At 41.6% G+C, this 27191-nt stretch overlaps 1 protein-coding gene across 1 annotated transcript; it reads right to left on the bottom strand.

Moving 5' to 3' along the window:
• Positions 1-2: 2 nt before the first annotated feature.
• plekhg4b (pleckstrin homology domain containing, family G (with RhoGef domain) member 4B) lies at positions 3-26131 on the bottom strand. The gene is made up of 23 exons (XM_073485773.1): positions 25963-26131; positions 20868-21065; positions 18612-19851; positions 14495-14698; positions 13772-13895; positions 12914-13007; positions 12303-12389; positions 11993-12109; positions 11093-11191; positions 10706-10848; positions 10473-10611; positions 10235-10357; positions 9976-10140; positions 8993-9852; positions 8106-8355; positions 7804-7893; positions 6539-6763; positions 6133-6303; positions 5864-6041; positions 5648-5764; positions 4670-4948; positions 3266-3495; positions 3-388 (listed from the first exon to the last, which is right to left on the bottom strand). Exons 1-23 carry the CDS (start codon positions 26029-26031, stop codon positions 383-385), a joined length of 5208 nt encoding a protein of 1735 aa, XP_073341874.1. The 5' UTR covers positions 26032-26131; the 3' UTR covers positions 3-382.
• Between the last annotated feature and the right edge of the window lie 1060 nt (positions 26132-27191).

Raw genomic sequence — 27191 nt, forward strand, 5'->3', positions numbered from 1 at the left:
GCGTGTTTTAAACATTTTAATCATCTGTACAAACTTGTCTTAACACAAGACTGGCAACGAAAGAAAACAAATATGACAGTACAACATTGTCGGGATTGATCTGCCTGCTACTGTTTTTGTTTTGTAAAATACATAATAAAAAAACTCATCTACAATATAAACACTGATTCATACCTAGTTCATTAAAACAAATGTACAGACCGCTGACGTACCATCATGGCAGTGTATATTATGTGTCAATTTACAGAATCGTAATGTAATGTTATAGAATAGCTGAGCTTCATCCATTAAAGTCCTAGTGCTCCGAAGCTGGATTCCTCTTATTCTCGTCTCCTCGTGCTGACAATCAGACTGGCTTCAAGTAGCATTCACCTCGAGGACTTCACAGCTATGAAGAAAGAAGGAAAAAGAATGAGGGATTTAGAAAAACACATTTTCCATTAATATATTAACCCATAAATGTCCACAGTGGCATTGTATAATGTTCTTTACAGCACTTAAAATGTGCTTTGATCCAGTGTATATACCCTATTTGGTGTGTTAAATTAGTGTAAACTGATTTTTGTCTGCCAATTAAGACATGATAAATATCTGAAATCAAAACTTATGATTTTGTCATGATTAGCCACTCATCTCGACAGTTCCCTCAACAGATTTTATGTTTCCACCTCTGACAGAAAGTTAGTCATTAATGGGTTAAGAATGTCAGACAGCTACAGAGAGCATTTAAACACAACATATTTTAAAGGCTGTATATTTTGTCGCACCCAGAGACTTAATTTAAAAGCTGAAGTCCATCACATTGCTATAACTTTATACTTAATGCTTAAATTAGATTACTGTTAGACTACTACAAAAAAAGACACTGAAAATTATGTTTACCACTGATTGGAGCATGAAGAATTAACATTTTTAACAGACAAATATTTTAAGTATTTAACACAAATGTTAAAAAGAAGATAAATGACTTATCTAAACATGGAGAATAATAAAAATGTTGTGATTGTGACTGTTAATTTTATTTAGGTCCCACAACAAAAAGCAAGACTGAAGTTTATTCCACAAGCCTTTAATTTGCTCAATTGTAACTGAAGTTGAGACTGTTCTGTTCAGCCCATTTCCTACAGGTAATTTTATAGCTGCTTTTTGAAATGTAATATTTTATTAATTTAATCTTTTGAATATATTGTATATAGTGGTTTTGCAATACAGTTATTTTCCATTAAGTACAATAAAGCCTGAACATTGAACTTATTAGAACATTAGAAACAAATAAAAATCATACGTTCAACAGTTTGTTAAACAAAACAAAACAACTTTTAGCCATAAATGCATTCCAAAGCCCCCAAAACAAAGAGCGTGCATGCATTCAAACATATATCAAACTCTTGACAACATATATTTAATGACACAAATTCCACCCTCATGTCAAACGGATGCATGAAGGAAATGAGAGGATGAAGAAACCAAGAGGAAAAACATGAAAAACAGCCAGAAGTTTACAAAACAAATGCACCCACCAGAATGAGAGCCCCCTAACCCCCGAGGACACACTGCCATGCAGCACACAATACAGGCACCAAAAGCACATTTTCACACAGATTAGTAGTCAGTCCACAGGCTCCTCACAGTTGTTAATGAGGCTGTGAAGGGAACAACACAGATGTCCACTCTGGTGACACCAGTTACTTACTGAGCTAAAACCCCTCAGCTCTGAGTCAGACCACAGTAGAGAGGCCTACTGCTATATGAGAGGCCGTGCTCTGGTAAAAACAAAACAGCAAAAAGGTTTCAGTTAAACTGAAGCTTCAATTAATTTTCTGCTCTAAACCCTCAGAGTCTGAAATCCAACTTAAAATATACCAGCTCATTTAAATTTTTCATTCTCCCACATGTGCATGAGAAGAAGAAACTACCGTCTAAAGACTTTCGCAGATGACAGTTTTCTCTTCATGAAGTACAGGTTCATGTTCTGATTTATAAGTTTTCCAACTTGAAAAATCAAACATGTTGAATATAACTGCAACAAATCTGAGTAAAGCTCACTCAGATGGTTAGAGATCTGAGTCCTAAACTTCTTCATGTGACCAGATATCAGATATTATGTGCTGCTGCACCAGTGCCATCAGCGTAAAAGGTTAGTCTGGTGCCCTGAACATGGTGCTAAAATGTCTTTGTATTGTCTTTGTTTGTGGCGAATGTAAAAATGACATTCTCAAAGTAGGAGCACTTCAAAATGATGTGATGATATACAGCACAAACTTTACTCCATAGATTTTTGAACAACTCAGTATTGCTTCCATGGCATAAATATCTATCTCTTTTTTTATCTGCTAATTATTAAATGACAAAAAGTTGTGAAAAATGCTCATCATAATTTTCCAGAGCCCAAAGTGTCGTCTTGACAACGCTTCTTTCAACAGTCCAAAACCCAAAGACTCTTCATTTCATCTACAGTCATAAATGCTAAGAAAAGCAGATAATCCTTATATCTAAGTAGTTGGAACCAGCAAATGTTTGACATTTTTGCTTGAAAAATGATAGATTGTCATAATAGGTGGCATTAATTTTCTTTAAATAAACAAATCAATTAATCAAATAATCGTTGCAGCTCTAATCCAACGAGAATAAAGAAGTGCAATGAATAAAAAGACATCAAGGGTTTGCATTTAAACAAAACAAATCATATAATTACGTCCCACACTTTAATGCCCTTTAGTCGTACCAGTGGGAACACAGTGTTATATAGGAGTATCTTGGGCTGAATTTTCCATACTGGTAGATTAAGGCTGGGCTTAATGAGACTTGCAGAATTAATAGAAAAATATAACATATTAGGGGGTAATATATATTTGGGGAAGAGTAGAAGATACTACGATAAGTACAATATATTTCATCAAGTAGATTACTTCTCTTTAAATGAAAAGAAAATGATGGCAGCAGAAAAAAACAGAAAAGATATGATTAGGGCGAAAAAAGGGAAGTACTTCATGTGGTTAACTGACCCCTACCCTGCTGACATATGACATACAGTATATTCAAGGAAATAGCACAAGTAAAAATACATACAAAATGTTCTGAGGTTAAGTATTCACACTGTCATACAAACATAGACTCATACCAAAACAGGACTTGAGATAGAGCTGCAAAATATAAATGGATGGATGAATAAAACACGCTCTCATAAAACATTATGCTAGCAGTAGTACAACATCAGGTGATCTTAGTATAAGATGATAAGGAGGGTAAATAATCAAACACTCACTGCAGTGATGAACTTGGTGCCGGGCGGCTGGAGGTCTTCTTCTTTTTGGAATATCGAAGGAGCCGCGATGGAGGAGGGTGGTGTGGAGGAGCACAGGAAGGAGGGGGGCTCGTTGTTGTTGTTGTAGGAGTCCATGACCATGCTGGGGTGTGCTGGTACGGTGAGGGTGCTCAGCCCTGTTACACTGTCACTGGAGGTACACTGGGAGGATGTCTCTGAGCTCTCAGTCACTGTCACACAACATAAAAATAATATGTTAATATGGTAAAACTGGATAAAACAACACAGAACTCCATTAAAGACTACAGTTCTGGGGAAGTTCAGTCAGTTTGCAAGCAGTTACTAAGTTTGTCAAGGCTTTTGTGTATTCCTAAAGCTCCTATGTGCAAGATTAGAAATGTTCAGACTTTGACAACCCCTAGTGGTGGCAGCAAAGATCACAATGTGGCAGAAAGAAAACCCCCATCTACCCCTGTGAAAAATACACATAAGGGTAACTAGATTTATTTTATTTTTACTTGCTTAATCTGTTTTATTTAATTTTTTTAATGTTTATTTTGAAGCGCTTCTCCATTTTATTAGTGTTTATCTTTTCTTCATTTATCTTCTTTTATTGCTTTGTGAAGCACGGGTGAATACTTATGCAAACAAGTATTTTGTATTTCATTTTTGTAAATAATTAAGATCAGTTTGAAGAAATCTATTTTCATTTTTAAATAAAATGATGTTTTCTGTTGAAAACTGTCAAAAAAGCCAAATTTAATATGTTAAAACCCCGAAAATTTCAAATAGGGTTTTAAACTGTTCATCAGATTTGACATCCATAAACGTTAAGTTTTTGTGTTTTCTGCTGTAAGACAACGCTGATTACAGTAAATTCAAATTAAATTAGGTTATTGTGTAACAGTGAAAGATTAGAAAATACTTTCAGTAATAAAAAGTGGAGAGAAACATTAGAAGACAGCACAAATGAGTAGCTGATTATGTGCCAACTAACAGTTAAACTACAGTGTTTATGCTGAAAACTGTTTCTTATTTTACCAAGAACTTTTCCGTCATCACTATCAAGCAATCGCCATTGCTGACGTGACTGAGGCAGAAATCTTCACGGACGAGATCAGATCATTATTCAAGTTATGTTTAGACTCGTTCACCGACTTCCTTTCTTCCTCTCCGACTCTCTCCCGGGAGTTATAGCAACAAGCGACCGAATAAAACGCACTATTACCTTGAATAAAGTGACAGATTTCTCTGAGTTTGAACAATGTTGAAAACATTTGGGATAATATCAAATAATAAAGTTCACAGCAACAATATAAACATTTTAATCAGACATTTTAATACAGAAATGTTATACGTTATATCTTTAACTGAAAATAATGGGCAGAAAAAACAGCCACTCACTCATGGAGGGCTGGCTGCCCGTGTCCTGCTCCAGCTCATCCTCCTCTATGCAGTCGTAGGGCCACTGCGCGAAGGAGGGAACGCTGGTCATCGGGTACGGATGTGTGTGTGGGTGAGAGGGCGAGGAGTAGAGATGAAGATTGAGCGAGCCCAGCAGGGAGGAGGACGACTGGCTGCTGGAGGAGGAGGTGCTGCTGTTGGAGATGGTGGAGTGAGGTCTCTTGAACGAAGTGGCGTGTTCAAAGGAAGGCACCGCGATGGATGCTCTGGTCCTAGACTCTGTCAGTACAGACAAACAAACACATCATTAACATTCCTGCGGTTGTTACTGATGATAATTAGGGCATGAATATTTTTTATACGGCATCTCTGGTATGCCATGACGGAGTTTCATGTAAAATAGTTTACTGAGGTGGCAGTGACTTAAAATCAAGAGTATCGAAGTCTAAAGTGTCAGGTAGGAATGAAGTGACCGTACTCTTCTTAAACCTGTTCTGTTCAAAAGATATGAACTATCAAATACGTCTTGTGACAACTTGTGACAACCATCCACATTTTGGGGTTTGTTGTCCCTATGTCATTTTAATAGTGAAAAAATTTAAAAAAATGGATCTAAAAATGAAATTAAAGGTTCATTTCAATGAATTCCTACAACAAAACAAATCTCCTGCATCGAGAGAAAATGAACAGGAAAAGACTGACAACAAAAACATGACAGCACTAGTACCAACATTTTTTAAGGAGCGCCCTCTAGTGAGCAAGATCGATTGAGTGTGACAACCAACCCCGTTCTCCCTTAAAACACCTGTAATCAAGAACCAAGTTTTTGTGGTCTTAGCAAAGTACATGTTGAATGTTGTGATTCTGCATGATTACAAGCTGAATCACGAAGATGCAAAAACCAGAGAGAGGAGGAGAGTCAGAGAAAGAAAGAAAAAAATAACAAACACGAACATAAAATGTGAAGGAACAGCTCACCTGACCCCTTCATGATATAGTCGATGGCTCTGTCACTGATAGCTGCATCACTCGGCTTGATGTCCATGAAAGGTTTGCTTCCAATCCCCATGGAAACCATCTCCTGCATGCGCAACGCTGAAATTCAGAAATGTCAAACTTTAACGACAAAGCCTAAGTCTTACATAGGATAAAGAGTCTGAGAGTCACACTGATCAAAATTACAATGAAAATCACCTCTGTTTCTGAGCGCCTGCCTCCACAGGATCTTCCCTATGATGGCCGTCCACACAGCCTTGACCTCTGCGGAGCTGGCTTGGAGTATAAAGGTGTCTTGCGTCTTCCTCCGACGGAACCAAATCTCAAAACGTAGCCCGCTGTCGCCAACATTTTCAGTCATGCCGATCTCTGCTGTCTAAGTAGAAAATAATAAAAAATTAAATCTACTGTCTGTGTATAGCAGAAACTGACCCCAAAAAAGCCCTCCCCAAACAATAAATTCTTACTTTGAAGGACTGTTTATAGATGTAAATGTCGTATCCTCCTTCGATCTTTTTGGTCTTGCTGAAGAGGATGAGGTCTTCAAACAAGAAGACGTGGCGGAGGTATTTCCTGCGTCCACACCAGACGATGAACTCATCCTGGCAGCGGAGTTGACCCTGTTCTTTTAGGTTCACCTGGAGAGGAAACACGGCCGGTCACATGCGTCAGAGAGAACAATACAGTTTCTGGTGGGATTCTGACCTCACTCTGCTGGAAACACAACAAGATGACCTCGAATTCAAAAATAGTTTTAATGACCTGTCTTCCCAGATTGTCTTATAGTAACGTTAGGTAGTGTTTGGCTTTCATACTGACATCAAAATATTCATCATAGCATTACATCCCTCTGTGCCCATTATTACTACTTACATCACAGCCCCGAATAGCATCCATAGCTAGCAGGTCGTTGCCATGACGAAGCTGAAATTTGACCATCTCCTCTGCAGTGCGGAGGTCACTCAGCTCCTGCTCCCGGGAAGGACTGCACTCCTTGATCAGGTCTTTAAGCAACAGTGCGTATTTACTCATCCTCTGGATGGGCTTCAGCAGGTAGGACGCCAGGTCCATCTTGTCCCCGAGCTCCATCTGCTTATTCTGGAGAGACACAGTGAGGATTGTTAGTGTGGTTCAAGGTTCAAAGGGAAATTCAGACACAGTACAAGTGCCAGGGTACTGCGAGGAATGCAGTCAGGGGGCTAATTGCTATTAAGCATATGAAAAGCACTAGGGATGAATGAGTCTCTGAGTCTCCAAACAGGTGCCCTGGCACGGCAGCCTGAGGGCAACAGCTCTAACTCCCTCTGGAGTGGATGATCCTGGCAGTCTAACATAGCAAAGCTCCTAAAGAACTGCCTGTTATGACCAAAAGCTTGTCCTGAGATCTTACCAGTAATTTGAACAAGCCATCCAACTCAAGTCTATTCTTATTGGACAAATCTAGGTTTCCAAACAGACGGTCAGAACATAATGACATGCCTAAATATAGTTACCTTGTTTATGCATTGTATAATGAAATGTATTTTATTGCACTTACTGCTGCTGTTGTGATTTGATGTTGTTGTTGTCTTGTCATGTGCTCGATGTTGCTATTTTGACCCTGTCTTGGCTTGGTCTCATTTATAAATGTGTATAAATGTGACTTCCTAATTAAATAAACTTCTGTCAGAGAGTCATCATCTCAATAGAAACTTAAAAACAGATTATTTCCATTCTTTGATGGACCTGAAATAAATCTATGTGCATTTCATTGTGTATTTTAATGATAATGGTTTAACTTTTATAGAAATTCATCCTGTGTACTTTTTAAATAAGTGTATTTTCTTATAATTTCCTTTCTTTGGCTTTCTTCTTAGAAGATGACTCTGAGAGTTACACACAATAATTCCTGTGTAACTGTACTGCCCTGTTCTGTAAATGGCAATAAAAATCTAATCTGAATCATCCATCACTCCTGGCCATGTCAAGTTATTGGTTGGGCTCTAATACTGATTTTTTTTTGTGATACAGTCAGTTTACATTCAAAACATCATACATTTGCTTTCTGTATTTATTTTGGTGTTGAGAGAGTGTTTCGTGTCTTGTTTTCGTGATGACCCCGGGACCTGTCACTGTGTGATGGATGTTACCAGACGCACCTTAAAGAATTCGTTCCCATGGCTGCTGAGCAGAGTGTCCGACTGGGGCTTATTCTTGCTGTACAGTGCATACATTCCAAACTGATCCTCCTGCACACGAGATTAACAAGTTACAACACTGACTACAGTAAGAAGTATGCACACGTTTCACATTGTGAACAAAACCATGACACTTCATGGGACACATTAAGTTGTTTTGAAAAACATGAGTAACTACAGGTCAACACATCATTACAGTCACTGTTGTTTTGAAGCTGTCAGCGAGTCGCCTCTGGGCTCACCGACCGACTGTCTGAACTCACATGTCTGAGAAAACAGCTACTGATGGACAGCGGGGAGTGGGCGCATGACTCCAGATCCTTCAGGAAGTACTGGCTGTGGAAGTCCCAAAGCTTCTCCACATTCCCGAAAATGATGCTGCGTTTCCCTCGCAGGTCCTGCGGCAAATCCAGGCGCTCCATCTCGGGGAAATAGTGCTCAATGATGTAGCTGAGAGAGCGGACGTACTCCCTCTCTGTGGAAATCATCTCATCCATGATGTGCTGCACTTTACTGGTGAACAAAAAGACACAATGAGGTGTAAGATAATATATTGATTGATACAATACCAACCAATAACAACTTTAGGTAATCAACAAAGTTTTCTCTTCATTTTTGATAGTTAAGTAATCATTTTACATCATTTATCAAGCAAAAATGTTGGATTTTCTCTGCATTATTTAATTACGCATTGAATATTTTGGGGTTTGGGGCTGTTGGTCATATAGAAAAAGGAATGTCAAGTCGTCATCTTGGGCGAAGTTATTGTTAGTTGCAGCCCTAATTGGTATGAAGACTGCATTATCATCATGATAAAATGGGGGACTTTTTGAACTGTATTTGTCAAGGAACCTCCACAGGTAAGACATGATCAATTCACATCAGTATATGACTAGACTAGATTTAAAACAGTTAATGTTTTTCGTGGGATTTTAAAGTATTTTCCAAATAACTTATATTTGTATATCCTGAAGAAAGAGGGATGTATAGCAACATTGCTCTATTGTGTAGGAGTCAGGAAGCAGTCAGGGCCTAGAGATGTTATATTATTACGATGAGATATCAGAACACCAAACAAATGTTAGTCAGAGTTTTGGGTTGTAAAGTAAAGACCTTGTTGATGTTTAATGTCAACGCTTCTCTCCCTCACCTGCTCTGTTTCTTTCCATCTCCGTCACTGCGTCTGTTGTGGACCCTGGAGGGCGTAGACATGCTGCGGCTGCGTCCTAACGCTGGGCTCGTCACATCAGGTCTCTGCAGTTTCTTCTCTGCTGACACGTTATTAGCCACCTCCAAACCCTTGATGTACACACCTGTGTAGCCATGAATGTGGCTGACATCTGAGTGATTGCTGTCTCTCGGGCTCAGCTCGTAGCTCATGGTCTTCTTCATGATCTTCTTCATCGGCTGCTTACGGAGGCGGGCATTCCCGGAGTAGACGGGCTCCGAGTGGCAGGAGATGGTTGAGTCGACGGTGCAGTCGCTGTCCGTGTCGTCAAACATGGACGGGCTCTGCCTCAGTTTGCTGTCACAGTCGGCGGGGAAAATGAAGTGCGAGGAGGAGGAGATAGAACTGGTGGGGCTCTTGGAGAAAGGCCCAGCAGAGTGAGGCTTGTTGTCCTCTAAAGTTAAGGGTGTGATCGCCCCAGGTAAAAGCACACACGCATTAGGTTCATGCTGTTCTGTAGAGGCAGTCTGGCTTTCTTCAGCTGGCGTATCATCAGCTGTGGAGTCTGGTGCTGCTGTCGTGGCTCGAGCCAAAGTCTCTTCCAACTGCTGTTTGGTCTCCTGACACTTGTGCCACACTGTGTTCCACTGCTGCAGCTGCTGAGGACTCTCCAGAGACAGCACCATGTCATTGAGGGTGCTGAAGTTGTCCATGGAGAATTTGGATGCCTCGGTGTAGTAATCCTGTAGGATCTGCACCACAGATGACGAAAGTATGTCACCTGTACTGTCCAGACTCAGGTGATGGAAATAATCCTGGCAGTGCTCCATCCACTGGTTCGCCTACACATTAGAAAGAGTTATTAATTCCCTTTAATAAGAATGATTTCAAGAGTTGAAGAGAGCACTCCTGTGAAATCTAGCATAACTTTTGAAACAGTATTGACAGTAGTTTTTGATACTTACTGAGTCATAGAATTCATACAGGTTGGTGAGGATGTCCAGCTGGGTCTTCCTCCTCTCCACTCTGCCTAAGATGGAGCCCAGGTGTTGCTTAAAGTCAAGGAGAACTGAATCTGGAAGGGACTCCGGAGACTCTTTCACCAGCTGCAGGCCGTGCCTCTGCTGGTGCTGTCAGGATAAGGACAAAACTGATCAATTTAACACTGATTGCCTTCTGTGATCCACGAGCAATGTGTTTAAAAAAAAAATTGCTGCTATTTACCACTGACTCCTCCAGAAACTGCTCCAAGCTCTCTCTCATCTCCTTAATTTTAGCCGCAGAAAGAGTTAGGGATTCCAGAGGTGTGAGTTGCTTCTCTCCCTCGCCACTGAACCAGAGCTTGATCTGGAAAGAGAAGGCGTTGGTTTAATGACTATCTCCATTTTTCAAGAGAGACGAAAAAGCATCAGAAAACAGCACCACAGATAGTAACGTCAGGAGTGAAATAGTTCAAGCTCACCTGTTGCGTTTGCTCCTCAAACTTGCGCACCTCCAGCAGGCTCTCCAACTGTTTCTGAGACTTGTTGGAGAGGATCACAAGCTTGTGGACTTCTTCATCTACTTGGTTGTACAGTGCAATCAACATGTCGACAGCATCTCTAAAAGAACAAAGAAAACAAATACACACTTTATGAAAAGTTTATTTTATTATCCTTATATTGACCCTTGTCATGTCAATCCACCCTACAGTACCTGTAGTTTTCATTCTCACAGGCCTCTTCTTTCCTGATGCGGGCAAGGACAGTGCCTCCCTCTAGACGTAGTCTGTTTAGACGGGTGTCATCTAGTACAGACTTCATGAGATGCTTCTGCTTCTCCATCACCTCAGACACCTCCTGAAGTAAACATGCACAATGACAAATAAAAACAAATGAGTTAACAGTTGATGTAGATACAAATGAAGTAAAACCTAAATGTTTTTGACCTCAACAGGCCCAAAGATCATGAACGTTAACCATAAAACAAACTCCTGAACTGTTTACTCCAGTTAGGAGGAAAGAGGCCAGCAGAGAGCTATTGTGTGTCAGTGGAGACACATAAATCAGAAGGCCAGACTGCCTGCAGGGCGGTGGGTCTGACCTCAGAGGTCTTCAGGTTGCCGCTGTTGCTCATTGTGCTGATGGACTCCTGAAGGGAGGAGATGGCTGCGCTACAACTGCTGGCAAAGGGTTCGATTTTCTGTGAGAGAGAAAGAAAAAGATGGAGAGAGTTTATTGCCGCTAGCAGTGTCAAAGCATCTGCAATTACTAAAGCCTGTCACATATGCATGTGATCACCTGCAGAGTTAGGTTTCATGTAGGAATATGGTTATTAGAGTGAGTAAGGTTTATATACATACAGGTAAGTGCAAGTATGAAATAAATAGACAGTATTAGGTTCAGGGGTAGGTTTGAAGGTTTGTAACATTAGAAGCCTGGACTTTGACGCTGAAGAGTTTGATCCATTTTGACAAAATGAAAAAAAAAAAGATAGATCAGATCAAATGTTTGCAAGTAAATTTAAATTTTAGACTATTTAGTGGCTTTTAACACCTAATGTTAACATTTATTTAAATGTCTAAAAATGACTACAACTTGTTACATTATCCATATTGTTTCCAACAAACGCAGAGAAATCCTAATTGTATTCAAGGTAACTGTATGTTTTGTTTGGTCGCCTGTTGCTGTAACTTCGAGGGAAATACCAGATGATGTCAGAGAGTGACGAAGGAAGTTGACTAAACGTAACAAAAAACGTAATACATTACCTCATCTATCAACATTTCTGCCTGACTCAGGTCAGATAGATTTTCATTGGCAATGGCAGTTGTTTAACAAAGAAGCCAACAAATCCGATGATCCTACTATCTTCATCAACTAACATCACTAAACTATGCCTTTTGTTTTTACTGAGAGACCTCTAACAGCAGAAATTAGGACCTGCAGACACCCTAATATGTTTACATGCTGGCTACAGTCCAGCCACCTCTGTCACACCCACCTGCCTGAAGTGGATCCAGTGGTTGTGGTCGTAGTGGAAGGTGCCTTCCAGGTCACGCGTGAGCTGGGTTTGGTCGATGTGTTTCAGCAGGGCTTTCAGAGATGACAGCGTCTCAGTCTGTGGCAAGAAAAACTGAAACTTACACACCGAGGTCTCAGTTTGAGCGTGTCTGCTGTCACGCTTCAAAGCAACGGTAACATTAACTTTAATAACAATCTGTGTCATCACGGCCTAGAGCTACTTTCTCAAAACTACCATCCCTTTATTTGAAATCACTCTAATCCATCTGGTAATAACAATCTTTATTTACCTGTACATTGATGTCTCTCTCAGGTTTGGCTGCTGCCTCCTTGTCCGCCAGGAAGAGAACCGTGTAAAGTGCATTTGGTACTAATGCCTGAGAAAAACATGCAAGAGCAATTTTTATAGTCACTTAAAATGGAGAAAATAAATGATACTACATGAAGATTCTTTAAATTAACAACTAAACAATGTAAAGTGTGTATTTAAAGTGACTTCTAATGCATGTGTTGTGGTTTACAGAATCACCGTTCTTACATCAGTGAGAAACTCATCATCATAACATGATGATATGTCTCTTGAGAGTCGGCTGCTCCCAGCATGTGGTTAAAAACAGACAAGTAAGCACAGGCTTCCCCACAAGAGCCCCGAGGGCAGCCTTTTTCACAAAAATGTCTTGGAACCTGCAGTCACTACCAATTCAAAGGTGTGCCTCTTTACAGAAAACCAAACTGTGTCAGATACAGAGAGGTCAAACAATAACAAAAACGTGTGAGGAATGCCATAGTGTAACTCTGAGAGAGAGACGTAGTATTACAGCTCGGAGGACAACAGAGACTCAGCACGGCTCTTTGGGCGTGTGTCTGGAGGGTAATTACATATTTTCCACTGCGGACTCACCTGCAATTCAGACAGAGATGACAACAGAGCTGGAACAGGCGGCTGCCTCCTGCTGTCTATTACAACACAGAGGCCTTGATCACACCTTTCTTTCCTAAAAAAATAAAAAGTATTACAGTTAGTGCACTTTCTGAGAGCAGTGATTGCATGTGATATTTTATACAAGCTTAGCATTTACTTATATCTGATAAATGAGGAAAACATGAATAAAGAACTATAAATATATATAAGGATTATTGTGAATGTATGCGCTTTATAGTGTGTAAGCCTCCTTTTACTTAAATATTATGTTAATACCAGTAGTTTTACTTGTAATTGACTAATATTTCAGTAATGTAACTGCACTCGTACTTGAGTACAGATTTTTAGTACTTTTTCCCCCACTGTTATTAACAGTTTGTCTTTTAATCATAATCAATTTATTATGTAGAGAATTTCATCATTGTATCTTCATCATTATTCTTATTCCTTGTATCATCTTTGATTATTTTTCTTTAAGTAATTTAGCTACCCATCTGTATTGCTGTTTTATTCAATTCACTTTTATTGCATGTGCATTAGTCTCTAGATTCAGTTTTATTCTAACACCCTGTGCTTTGTCAATCACTTGTAAAGCACTTTGATTTTCATTTGATTAGTTTTAAAAGTGCTATTATAAATAAAGTTTGGCTGATTGGTTTAAGTCATATATAATCCATGTGTAAGCTCTAAATGGCAGCTGCAGGGTTAAAATGAGCATTATAAAGTCTGCATGAGGCAGTAGGCGTGCTCACTTCAGGTGTAAGGCACAGGTGTGTAATTTACTGGAGTTACTCTAATGGAAAAAAATAAAACAAACCCTGAGAATGCGTGACTTACCGCAGCGTGGAGTAGTAGTAACCCAATAAACAGGTGAGATCATTGACCGTGCAGCTCTCACCGGCCCACACCTGAGCTCTCGTGCACACCTGCAGCACTGCCCTCCCACTGCGATCTCTGTTTCCTGGAAGAGAGAAGGCGAGTGGGGGGTCAACACTTACCACCACTCACATGTCTACTATCACTTTCTCAGTCAAGAATGTTTGAGCTTTAGGCAGTTCAGTATTATCACGTACACGTCAGCCTCCATGTGGGACATGAAATTACTTGAAAGTTTCTAAAAAAAAAAAAAATAGCCTGATATAGAGCAAACACAGTTCAATATTATCCAGAAATAGATAATATTATAAAAACTCACACAAATAAACTCATGATTATTTGAAGATGAGGCCTGTTTCTTCTTTCCAGCAGTGGAGAAGACATGTTGAATATGTGGTGTCGTGATTTTAAAGGATTTTTTACAAAGCGATTTCCAGTTAATAAGCAAGGAAAATGTGTCATTTTATTGTTAAATGATTCATCTACAAATGAGATCAAGAAGAAAAGGAAATTTTACAGCTTGATTCTATTTTCAAGGTGAGCTCTTAACACATTTTTTAACTGAGTGAAATATGATGAACATACAACACAAGACTATTAACCATTGGACATAAGATACCTGCAAGACAAGCTGTTGGGTCTGAATGAAAGCATCTAATATCAGCTGAACCCTTCCTCCCCTACCTGGCAAGATGACAGCCCCGGATGTGAGCAGCTCCTGGTTGACCTCTGACACCAGCCTGGGGAGGGCTGCGTTGCTCTCATAGGAGGAGCTCGATACTGAAGCCAGCCTGATGGCCGACCCGTTGGCAGCTTTAGGACTGTGTGACTCTTCTCCACTGTGCCTGTGCCGCCTGCTCTCACTGGTGATGCTGTCATCACGCTGTGCTGTGGAAATAATTATAAATAGTGAGCACAAATCTGGTAGATTGTCTAAGTGGTATTTACAGAGCAACAATTTGACAAAAATACAGGACAAAGAATAGAAATTAGAAGCTTCCTTTCACCTCAGTACCGTCTTACCTAATCGATAATACCTCATGAAACGTGTTTATTAGTGGTGTGAGTTCATACTGACTCATCATAGAGACCAGGTGTATAGTCAGCCTGACTCATGGGTAACTGAGGCATTATTAGACTCTTGTATCTTCACCTCCTCCACTTCAACCTTACATACCTCCAGGCTCTGTTTATAGGAATGCTGGGCTGACATTCCCAAGTGGTACCAAAGTTTATAGACTTGATCCTGTTCCTGAGGCAACGAAACAGCGTGCAAACCTTCACAGAGTGCATATCTCTGTGTAACTAACTGGATTCCTCACTGTGATTTGGTTAAGGAAGAATGTCAACAACTGGGGCAAAATGGATATTTTATACTGTGTAAACAGTAAACAATAATTAGTTGATCAACACAATATGAATCAACTGATGATCTATTGCTGTTGACTGTCATACTAGTAAACTGAAACATTTTGAGGTTTGGACCGCTTGTCAGACAAAGCAAAACATCTTAATATGTCACTTTGGAGTTTGGAAATTGTTATTTGCATTGTTCATTATTTTCAGGAATTTTCTAAACAAAACAATTAAAATAATGGGAAAAGATGGAAGATTATTGGATAATAAAAACAGTTGTAGTCCTAGAATAAAGACAAAAAAACAACTCCATTTATTTGATTTGTAGTAACTTGAAAATGTGAGTCACTCTGTTTTGGTTGCCAAGTCTTTCAGCTTCTTGTTTGCCTATTTGCAGGGATTGAGTCAGATTTTTTTCAGGACCTAATTTCCTTACAGTGATCTTCCAACCGGGCTGTTAACATTCGTAATAGATGCTCACCTTTTATAAAGCAACATTTGTGTACATAATAATATAATAATAATAATACATTTTACCGATGAGTATTTTCTGGTGCAGACGAGCGACAGTCGCAGAGTTGAATCTACTAGTCAACTACACATCTAGAGTTCATAAGGCCAGAGAATAGAAGCAAGATCTCTATCCACACGCCACTAAGTTGTGGCCTTTTTGTTGGGCTTCCTTTGTTTTAGCAGGACAAACCCACGCAGAACACTCTTCCTCATCTATTTTCTACGGTACGGATACCACATATGTGACCTACTCATTCATTTGAACTACTTTGTAGTATTTATTCTACTACTGACTATAATCTCATGTCTCCCATCCTTGTCACAATCTAAGAGCCAGGCTGTGGCACATTTTTGTGAGAACATTTAATTTACAATATAATAAGACTGTCTACACCCATGTAAGTGGTTCTGTTGGGCTATAATCAAAACACTGCGATGCTTTGAGCTACATGCTAATACCACCATGCTGAAAGAATGGAGTGTTACACAAAACGTAACACAAAGTAAAACTGAGGCTGATGTCAATGGGAATGTCAATAGTTTTGTAATAAGGATTCATCTTCAGTGGAACATGACTGTCTGTTCATGTCAATTTATCCAGTAGTTGTTGAGATATTTTAGTCTGGACCAAAGTGATGGACTGACCGACTGACCGACACTGAAGTCCAGGGGCCCCCAGTCATAAACTAGGTCCTTTCAAAACATCAGCCATCCAAGCAGGCTTGGAAATCAACATAAAACCTTGATAGGCCATCACTCAACCAACTCCACCAATAGATCTGTGATCACGGTCACCTGTTGTGTGTTGTCCTTTTAAACAGTTTGAGGCCTCTTGTGTTGTCCTGCTCTGTTGTGTGACAGTAAACCCTCCCAGCTCAGCCTCTATTGTCTTCAAACAGTCGGTGCATTTCCTGTGCGACTGTGTGGCCAGGCTTGTGTTTGCTGCATGTTTCCTAAATTGCTTTGTTTTCAGAGGAAGTGACAAACGTAGAGTAAAGCCTCCTGAGTATTGTCCTGTGTGAACGTCTGCTTTTTGTGTAGTCTGCAGGACTCATTTTTAAGCCGTCAATGAGGTTAAATCTGCACTGGTTGGTGGAGCTTTGAGCTATTGATCACATAAATCACAATAGATGTGTTCTGATATTGTTTTGTCTCATATCATGAGTAATTCAACCCTTCCGGAGTATTTTTTAACAGTGGTGTGAGTCACTGCAGGTTAGATCTTGTGTTTCTGGACTGAATGGACTCTCCAAAGACACAGGCATGGTTTGAAAGGCATTTTTTTTCGTGGATCCCCAGTGGCTGATTGATTCACAAAGGAAACTTTTGTAAATGAGGCAACCCATCTGGGATCAGTGCAGCCCCCAGCCCCAACAACACTGTAGGGTCATGTCATTGTGGGATGCTGGGGTCCCTGTGGTTGGTTTACAGGGTTTACAGGATCCTTTGTTGCCTTTGAAATGTCGTTGTGGGAAACCTGCTTTGCAGCAGCTGAAATACAATCCCCTCTGAGGTAATCTCAGGAACGCAGCAGTGTTGTGATTTAACTACTGTATTTTTGCTGAGTGCGGTGCATTCAACACATTTAAATTAACACATATATGATCACTTTTATGGAAACAATCCAGACTAAAAGCTGAAGCTATGGCCCGGCATTGTCCAGGGTTAGGATTCAGGGATCTAAATAAACAGTTTTCAGCTCACATTTCAATTCACGGAAAAAAACGTATTTTCTAAAAACAGCACGATTCCCTAGGTGGTACTCTCACAACGCTGCTTTCCTGAGCTACCCTGTATGAACCAACACACACACAAACAGACGGGCAGTGGTAAAGAAAACACAGGGATGTGACTAAAGTTCTGTTTCCAGGGTAGGGCCATACCTGTGCCCTGACCGTGCCAAAGAATACACAGGGGCTTTGAAAAGCAATCTGTCACCGCTGACAGCATTAATGCTTCACAGTTATGAACTGAATCAACTGACGCCACCTGTTGAACTGTTGTAACCAGTCCTGCTGCAGGGGATGATTACACACACTGGTGAGGTATCACCATTATCAAGCTATTAAGAGTGAAACCTGCTTTTCACACCCTTAGGTTGTATCTTTTGATAAGTGAGACATGACAAGTCATGGACATGACTTGACTTGACTTGACTTGACATGACTTGACCCAACTAACTGAAGATGTTTAAAGCTCTGCCAAAGAGCATTTTACTACAACAAAATTGATTTTTTAAAAACATATCTTTTTGATTTTCACAGATACTATGAAGATTTTAACAATACAACATTTATTGGGGACTATTTTTTTTAGCCGCGGATTAATACACATTTTATCCATCCCTTATGACCCATTCATTGTTAGTTTTGGTGTTCTCAGGGAATTTTTAACTAAAGCCTGACTGATATATAGGTTGCCTATCGACATACTGTATGTACTAATACTGAGTAGAAATCCTGTAGGAAACCCTTAAAGATCTATTTCATACTGTATTAAATAATATACCTAATATAGTAGTATTTTATGAAGGATGCAGTGACGTGTAAGCAGTATTATATTTTTTTTCATGGCGAAGTGAGGCTGATTGTATCTGTTTTATATTGTTTAACTCAAAATGATGTTTCATATCCTATTAACTGGTCATATGTTTTGTACATAGAATCTTAATTTGAAAAGTAACTTCAGCTGTGAAATAGGTGTAGTCGAGCAAAAAGTGAAAAAAAATGTATCTGAAATGTGGAGTACAAAAATCAAGCGCTATAAAATGTATGTATGTAAAAGTATCTCAAAAATGTACAGTACTTGAGTAATTAGGTAGATTCTAATTCTTGTAGAGCTAACAGACGAGGTATCTTAAATGATATACAGCAACTTAAATATGAATTTTGTACATTGTGACAGGATTGAGCATCGGTGCAGCGTCACATACCCGACTCCTCTTTGCTGCTTCTCCTCTCCGAACCAGGCAAAGCAGCCTCGATATCCAACTTCCCAAAACGAAGAGCATAGCCATTCATCAGTTTTTTGGGGGAGATGCTGACTGAGCCTCCAGAGGAGGATCGTTCCCGGTGGCCTTTTACCTGGCCTGCCTTGTTAGTCCTCTCCAGTGACTTTGAACGTCTTTCCGCCCGTCTCTCTGCACTCCTCAACCCCCGCTGTAAGTAAAGTAAAGGTGTACTGGGCCTGGAGTCATCACCACTGAGCCAGCCCCGGCTTCCCAACCTCCGAGATAAGAGTTCTCTGGAGGAGGAGCGGGTGTCGGGGCTGCTGCCTGGTGTTACTGTTCTCTCTCTTAGGCCAGAACTGTGCTCTGGGCTCTCCTCCAGGATGGATTCAGAGCTGGACCCAAGGCTCATGGGGTTCTGCAGGGCCTCCATGTAAGATTTCCTGAAAAGTCTCCTGCTCTCGAAGGCTACAGAGTCCCTTGGGTGACGGCGTCGAAGGCCTGGGTTACTGAGGTCTGTACTAAAGGAGAGCATCTTGGACACTGTCCCTCGCTCTCTCCCACTACTATCATCAGTTGCATTTCCTAACCCACACTCTTCAGTGGATCTTTCAATTTTCATGATGGGTGTAGAAGTGTCCGGTGCACTGACACCGCGGGTCTCAATGTTGGCGTCCCTGTGGTTTCTGTTTGGGGAGGTGGGCTCAGAGAAGATTGAGTCAGCTCCCTGAGAGTGCAGGGACTCTCTTGAGCTACGGTGGCTGTCCAGAGTCCCTGTGGATCCGCTGGTGCTACAGGTGCTGAGATGGCCGCGGAAGCCACCTCTGCTGCAGCGTGCTTGCATGATGGCGTCTGAAGTGCTGTTGACAAACAGTGGGTTGACCACGTTCTTCCACGGCGTCCTGAACACAGCCGTTCCAGTGGTAAGCAGGCAGTTCTGTAGCGGGTGCAGGTTTCGGTCACGTGTTACATTCTGCAAGAACTCAGCTGTGAAGACGCTGCCATACATGCTCTCTGCGATGGGGATTTCTGTGATGGCCTGCCCACTGGCCGACAAACATTTTATCACTAGCTTGGCAGTCTTGCGGCCTAAAGGAACGATCTGCAGGTAGAAGTCTCCTTGCTTTAGTCGCACTTTGTGCAGAGGAGCAAGCTGCAGGACGACTTTGTCGTGGATGCAGAGAGGCCACCCCTCGTGATAGAAGAGCAGTCCTCTGAACCTCACCTGAGAGAAAACACAGAAGTCAGTCAATACCCACTCCCACAAAAGATTATTATCTATCTGTGTCATGGCTCAGCTGTGGTACGACTTGCATCATTTCGACTGACATCTGCAAAGCTGTGTTCAAACACATGTTTAGCGTTAATGGAGAGGCGAGATGTTTTCATGGAACCTGCTGAATGAATCACTGTCAGTGATCATTCGACTACAGAGGAGAACCTGTCTGATCAGGCCTGGTTTCGCAGCAACCACAACACAAGTCTTCACTGAGACGGAATAAAAAAAACAGACCCTAAGAGCAAAGACACGGTGCTGAAGGGTCGGCTTTTTTTTTTTTTTATCTCTTATGAATGTCAAGACAAAGACTGAGGAGGATGTGATCTGAAGCCTCTCATATTGCCTGTGATACAAAGACTCTCCTGCACAGCAGGCTGTTCTCAGGGGCTAGGCTTAGGTGAAACTATTGCTCTATGGCTATCGTCACAGTGTAATCACCGCAGGGATGAATGCAGAGGAATAAAGTTTCAGTGCTTTGGTCGTAGAGCCTGAACACACAGCAATCAAAGCTTGTGAGAGAGAATATTGAATTTCACTTTGGACCCAAGAGTCCATGGCAGCCTCTCAAACAGACCACAGTTTCCCTCTGTTTCCCTATTCAGGGAGGGATGGCTGCTTTTCAGCTTGTTTTCGGAACAATAATCAACTCTGTCTCCATCTGATGCTCCCCCTTCCCACTCAGCGAAGATATTCACACTCAGCAGCGCGGTTCTCACATTCTTCTGTCACAAACATTTTTGTCTGGCTTATCTTTCAAGATGTTTGTACAGAAACATGTTTTCTTGTTGTGTCCTCACTGCACCTCTCATTTCCCACAGACTGAAGGCCACAAATGAGAACTGAGTCTTATCCAACAGTCCTGCAGGAAATCACTAGTACCGGGTAAATTTCAAACTCAAAATGAATTCTGAAATAAATCATAGAAGGCATAAATGGGTTTCTAACATCCATCACCAACTCACACAGGTTTCTTGTTGGATGATCTGCAGGATCCTCTTAGCAGGTAGCAAGAAGTCGATGAGGCAGCGGAGGCCGTCTCCTCTGTACTGTCTTTCCACCACACTGAAGAGCTGCCACAGGACGGTGGCAGCCGTGGCAGTGAAGGGTCGGTACAGGGCCGACAAGGTGCTCTGGATACAGTTGTCCAAAGACTCAGCGTCCTGAGGGAAAAGAAGAACTGGATTAGGTTGGATATCTCTAATCAGGTGAAGCTTGTGTTAAATATGGCACTTAGAACATATGATACAGAATCTAAACCGGTTGTTCTCAACCTTTTTGGCTTGTGACAGCTTAAAACAAAGCAATGTCTACCTACTCACAGGTTATATAGCCTGCTGTGAAAATAGGCTGGGAGCAGAAATAAAAATTAACTTTGTTAAGATTATATTTTTCTTAGCTCCCAGGCTGATAACCACTGGGACTGCTTGAAATGCAAAGAGGTTACATTTAAACATACTCGGTGAGACTGCACATAGGCACAGTGGTGCTTAGAGCTAAATGCTGATGTTTGGCACGCTAACATGCTCTCAGTGAAAATGCTAATATGCTGAAGTTAAGCAGGAATATTTATTGCATACACCATTGTATTTTTGCATGTTAGCATGCTAGCATTAGCTGTAAACACAAAGTACAGCTCAGGCTAATGGAAATGTCCAAACAAGTCTGTAGGCAATCCACCCAAAGCTGTCAAGGAATTTAACTAAAATCCAGAAATGTCAGTCTTCTGATTGATCATAAGTCAGCAGGATTCATCATCTGGGAGCCATGAATGACTTAACAAAATTTCATGGTAATCAGTCCACTGGTTGTTGCGATATTAGTGTTGGACTGAACAACTGACAACGGACATAGCCATGATGCTAGCATGGCTAAAACTATCAAACAAATGTTGTACAATTTTCACCATATAACAACATACCTACGTATTGTACATGTATTTCAACTAGATAAACAAAAGGTTGCCTATGCACATTAGAACCAAGCATGATCCCACTTAGTCAGACATTCAGGAAGCTTGAACATGACAGGAAATGTCAGCCATGATGGTCTTTCCATCGCAGCGAGGGGAAACACCTGGTGAGAGTGACGTCACTGTGAGCGGACACAAACAGCATAACTGGAAAGTCCACACTGGACCTGCCAGGACGGTGCAATGTTACCCTCTAAAAACAACCACGTCGTCGCTGACTATCATCTGACCCTTACATGACCTGGACCACTGACACCTGACCCCACCAGAACAGATGACACGTCCCACGCTGTTGGTTGCAACTTGTCCGGGAATGAGACAACACATTTGGGATTACAGCGGCAGTCCTGGATGAGGTTGACCTGGTTTTGTAGCTATGTTCAGACTGTGACCTTCCTCTCCGCAGTCAGAGCCAAGGCCAAACATCCCTCAGCTATCTGTCCTTCCAGAGTGGAACACAACAGTGGAATAGAGACATCTGCCTCCAATGATAACCACACAGATAGAAAGCAATGCCAGGGAAAGTCCCACACTATGACAACTGTGTACCATGTTGAAGAACGTAAGGGGGTTGAGGGTGCAGCTCCTCCAACTTCCACTTGAATGTCCGGGCTGCATTTACATGACAATAAAAGTGTGTAAAAAAAATCAAAAGATGGCCTGTGCTCTGGTGAGCCTGTCAGACAGCCCATGTTTCACTCTTTGTAGGATCTGTCCTGTTGATCTAAGCAGCTCAGCACCATCAATTAGAGGAGAGTGAGTACAGTTCAGTGCATTGGTACACATGCCACGACTCTTCTACAAGGCGCTCATTGTGCACTCCGCCTCTCTAAGTGGTATGTGCTGTACAGTGTTGGTGCCCTGAAACAAAAACGCCCACCTCCATTAGCAGTCAGCCTGCTTTTAGCGAGACAAAAAATGTCTCTGGGCATTAGTCACTGTTGCACCCGGAGGGGAGAAGAATAACATGGTGTTTTATTGGAGGAAAGCTAACAATGGGAGGAAAGCCCTCACTGCAGAGTTAGGACAGAGCAGCAAGTTTCTCTTCAGGTTCCCAAGGCAGAAAAAAACAGCGGTAGTGACAGGGACAGTGTTTTCAAGAACAATTGCTCAACATAGCAGAGACGTGAGCTCAATGATAAATGCAAGTCAACCTGTTGCACAGGAGTGTTAATCCAGTGCGACAATATGGACACAAAAAGCGAACAATGGCTGCATGACAAGTGGCGAATAGACCTTGTTGATAATATCTTAGGTAAGATACAACACGTATGGCTTTCCACTGTCAGGAAGCGTGTGAAGCTTTGTGTCACCTGGCGAGTGGGAGACATATCTGCATGTCTCAGCAGAACGACTGAGCTTAGCCACCAGGGCTGAGCTTCCCATCCGCTCTGAGCCACAGAGGAATGCAGTGTGTATGGTGGTGTATGTCTAGTCTCAGACCCTCAGCCAGGACAGGAGCAAGCAGATCGGGAAGTCCCACCCTCTCTGATGCCAGGTCTTTGTAAGCAGCCGCCTGTGCGATGGAGGACTGAGGTGGTAATTAATGGCTTCAAGATCCAGGTGGGACACTTTAGTCTGCACTGTCGGTGAACCAGCTGTTCAGAAGTTGCAACGATGAGGGTTTTGTGTCTCACTGAAACAAGTTTTCTCTTTAATGTTAAGGTATGGCTGTGTTTAAAGTGGGACCAAATATTGCGATTTAAGTGAAAGTTTGTCGTCCTCTAAAAAGCTGTTTCAAGTAAATTATAAGAGACATTAAATAGACCATGGGAAAATGTTTCATAAGCTGTTTATTCTAAATGTACAGCACATTTTCAAGCATGTGTCAAAGTGAAAGAAGACGATAATCAAATTAACGGGGTGCATCACAGAAAAAGAAAGAGTGAGAGACCTACAGAGACACAGAGAGAGTGAGCGAGAGGTGGTCACTGACACATTTAGTGGGTCAGGGACACAAAAGGCGCTGCCTACCAGGCCTCCAGTGGAGCATGAAGCCACCAGGGGAGTGTAACAGGAGAGCCCTGGAGCCCCCATACAGGCTGCTCACTAACCAACCTACTAACAGCCTCAAAGGCAGCGATCTGACAAAGGCCACAGGTTGCTCAGACCTGCCCCGCTGCCAGGTGCCAGGACGCCAACAAAAGAGTCTGGTGAGACCTCACCATTCAGCCTGCAGTTTGATTCAACTTTTGATCTGCACCAATAGAAATCCTATCTGATGAGAGGAGGAAGGAGAGGGGCTGGGAAATGAAGTCAGACAAAGGATGCTGAAATTTGTACTGATAACTCACACTGAACTAAACAGTAACCTTAACCTGTATCAAGCATCAAGTAAGTAATGTTACTAATGTTAGACAATTTTCTCTGTTAAGTCAGAATATAGCTCCTGAATCAGTGCAGTTTGAAGATCAGACACATACTCACATATGTCAGTATCAAACTCCCACTGAACTGTACTTGAACACACCACACACATCACAGATACATCACACACAAAGAAACTCACATTCTTCAGTGCACTGCAGCGTGATATTAGAATGGCATTGTGGAAAAGTCACTTTGGTGAATGTTATAATGTTATCTCTGCAGATAAACTTTAACCCTGAGAGGCCCACACTGATTGTGTGACAAACACAGCTGGGTCCGTGAGGTGACAGCGAGATCAACAATAATGGAAGTCTGGAGGTGATAAACTGGCCACCCACCCGTCTACAGCAAAAGCTGCTATCTTTAATTTTCCTTTAAATCAACATTTACATTCCTATAGCCTGACGGTGACTTAACAACTAAGAGATACATATCTGCTAATCACCGGGCTATAGGATACTTTGGTAAGGTGTAAGGCATACAAACAAAACAAAAGATGCAAGCTAAATAAGTCAAAATGGAAATGTACAGATTCCCACGCTGCTTATCAGAAAGACTCGATATATTAAATCAGTCTGTAACTAATGACTTTGTCCTTCAGGATGTAAACAACACTGACAGGATACTGTTCCTGAGCAGCCCTGACAGACCTCACTGACCCTATACATGTTGTACTGTATACAACACACATAGTCACATTTTTGATTGGGCCTTTGCATAAAGGAAAACTAGAAGACAAAAAGTGAATGGAGGTCCTTCAACCAATCAGAGCGGTGATGAGCAGTGACAGAGGAGACAAAGGAGACTGTTAACAAAGTCTGCTGATACCTCTGCAGGGTAAATATAGCATGAGCACATACCAAAACAAGAGGGAGGATGATAAAGGAAAGTGACTTATCAGAGAGGATACAAAATTGTGTATTTCACTGACCCAAGATATGATAAGTAGCTTCTTTCTTTTCTTTTTGTTTGTGAATAAAAACCCACCATTTCTGATGATAGCATGGAGCTGAAATATGTGAATGTATGTATCAACTAATGGATTAAATTCATGATTTAACTGTGTAGATTTTATGAGTTCTGGTCTCCAATTCAAGTGTTTAATTCCCTGTCAAGACATTAATTAGTCTTTAATCACCATAGATCACACTAAATATGGTGGGGATTACCATAGTTAGTTGTAACTGTCGTTCAACACATGGAGAACATGTTGAGACATCAATGAAGAATTACACCCCCGTTGCGCTTCGAAGTGAGCACCCAGAACCACAAACAGGCAAATATCTGAGAGCAAAGGACTAGATTCTGCTGAGAATGCAAACATGTTCACATTTACTGTGAGATATTATGTTCTCTATCTTAAAAATAAAAGCATGAAATACTTGAAACTGAGTGAAAATACAACAAACAATAACATAATGCTAGATCAGCACAAACACTCTCCTTTCTTCTCCCTCTCTTTATGCACCTATAAAAAGCTACCTGCTTTGTTTTGGCTACAGAGCTAGAAGTCAAAATATCATCTGTCTGCGAGCTGGGACAAAAACATCCATCCCTTGAATGCGCACAATAACACACACACAACACAGACGCTGAAGGTTCCCAAGAAGAAAAAGAAGTTTTACACTCAATAAAGAAGAAAAAGGAAGTCAAAACACACAGAGACAAATAGCAACTTAGAAAAAGTCACTGTAGAACTGCATATTTCGAGCTCGTACCTTAATACTCAGGTAGTTGTCACAACTCCGGGACTTTGCTCTGGAGTGCATTTTGCCCAGTGACAGCATTTAGGCACCAGACAAACCACGAATGTCAATAAATAAATCAGTGTCATCAATGCCAAGCGCTACAATCCAGTGTACAATCCTCTCTGTAAGTCATTGCTGTGGTATCAACAGGTCCCGTGCCTTTACTCTCTCCTGCTGTCTCTTTCTCTGTGTGCTGTGGCAGCTGGAGCAGACTAAACTCCTGTCCGAGCGTGAGAGAGGCAGTGCGCTGGCTTCCCCGTCACTCACCCTCCCTCCAGCAAAACCTCCCCCGCCCTGCTGCTGCAGCTCTGCTACTGAAGCCTCTTCCAGCTGGATAAATGCACACGGCTGCAACTTCAGGCTCATCATTCAGAAAAAAAGAAGAAAAAAAAAAAACACTACCTGACCTGCACACCCCCCACCGCCCGACACCCCTTGACGCTCCACCCAGCGGGGGGTCGGACTCTGACTAACTCCTCTCTGCCCCCCATGACCCCTTGCACCCCTACCTCCACCGGCAGCTCCCCCTCCACCCCTCCTGCCACAATGGTCTCTCTTTGTCCTGACAATACAAATGGACTAGGGTTTCAGCTTATTCTGCTGCTTTTCAAAAGGAAAAAGAAAGGAAGACATCAGCATAGGATTGGTGGCTCAGGTCACTCACTACAATGACGTTCCCCTTGAATATTGTCAGGGGGAAACCCAATCCTTTAACTGTCCCTTACACACCACTGACATATGTGGGACATCCTCCTGTTGCATAAGACAGAAGTGACATCTTCAAAACAGACTCGCTTTCCTTTCAAAAAGCTTTTCAGAACAAGGTGTCTCTGAGTTCAAGATAAGCTCATATCATTAGTTAACACGCCTCAGTGATGATTTCTGACAGGCGTCACAAGAAAAACCCTCAAAACACAGAAGAGGTGAGGATGTTTTTACCGCTGGAATGCAGCAAAGTGACAGTTTGTTAGCTCCTTCCCATCTCCTCCTAAACACAGGAAATCCTTGTTCAGGAAAACATTCTGTCTGAGAATGCATGCTTTGTGTGAAAATGTGAAGATCGCATTAAGCCAGACTGTGTAAACAGAGAAGGTAGTGAGGATAGGTAATTGGGTTGGTTTATATTTAGAGGAAGGCTCCAGATTCTTGTCATTAATCAAGGCAGTCATCACAATGACCCGACAGAGATGAGAGGACAC

The sequence above is a fragment of the Pagrus major genome, chromosome 17, assembly GCF_040436345.1.
Source record: "Pagrus major chromosome 17, Pma_NU_1.0".
In the NCBI taxonomy this organism is placed as follows: Eukaryota; Metazoa; Chordata; class Actinopteri; order Spariformes; family Sparidae; genus Pagrus; species Pagrus major.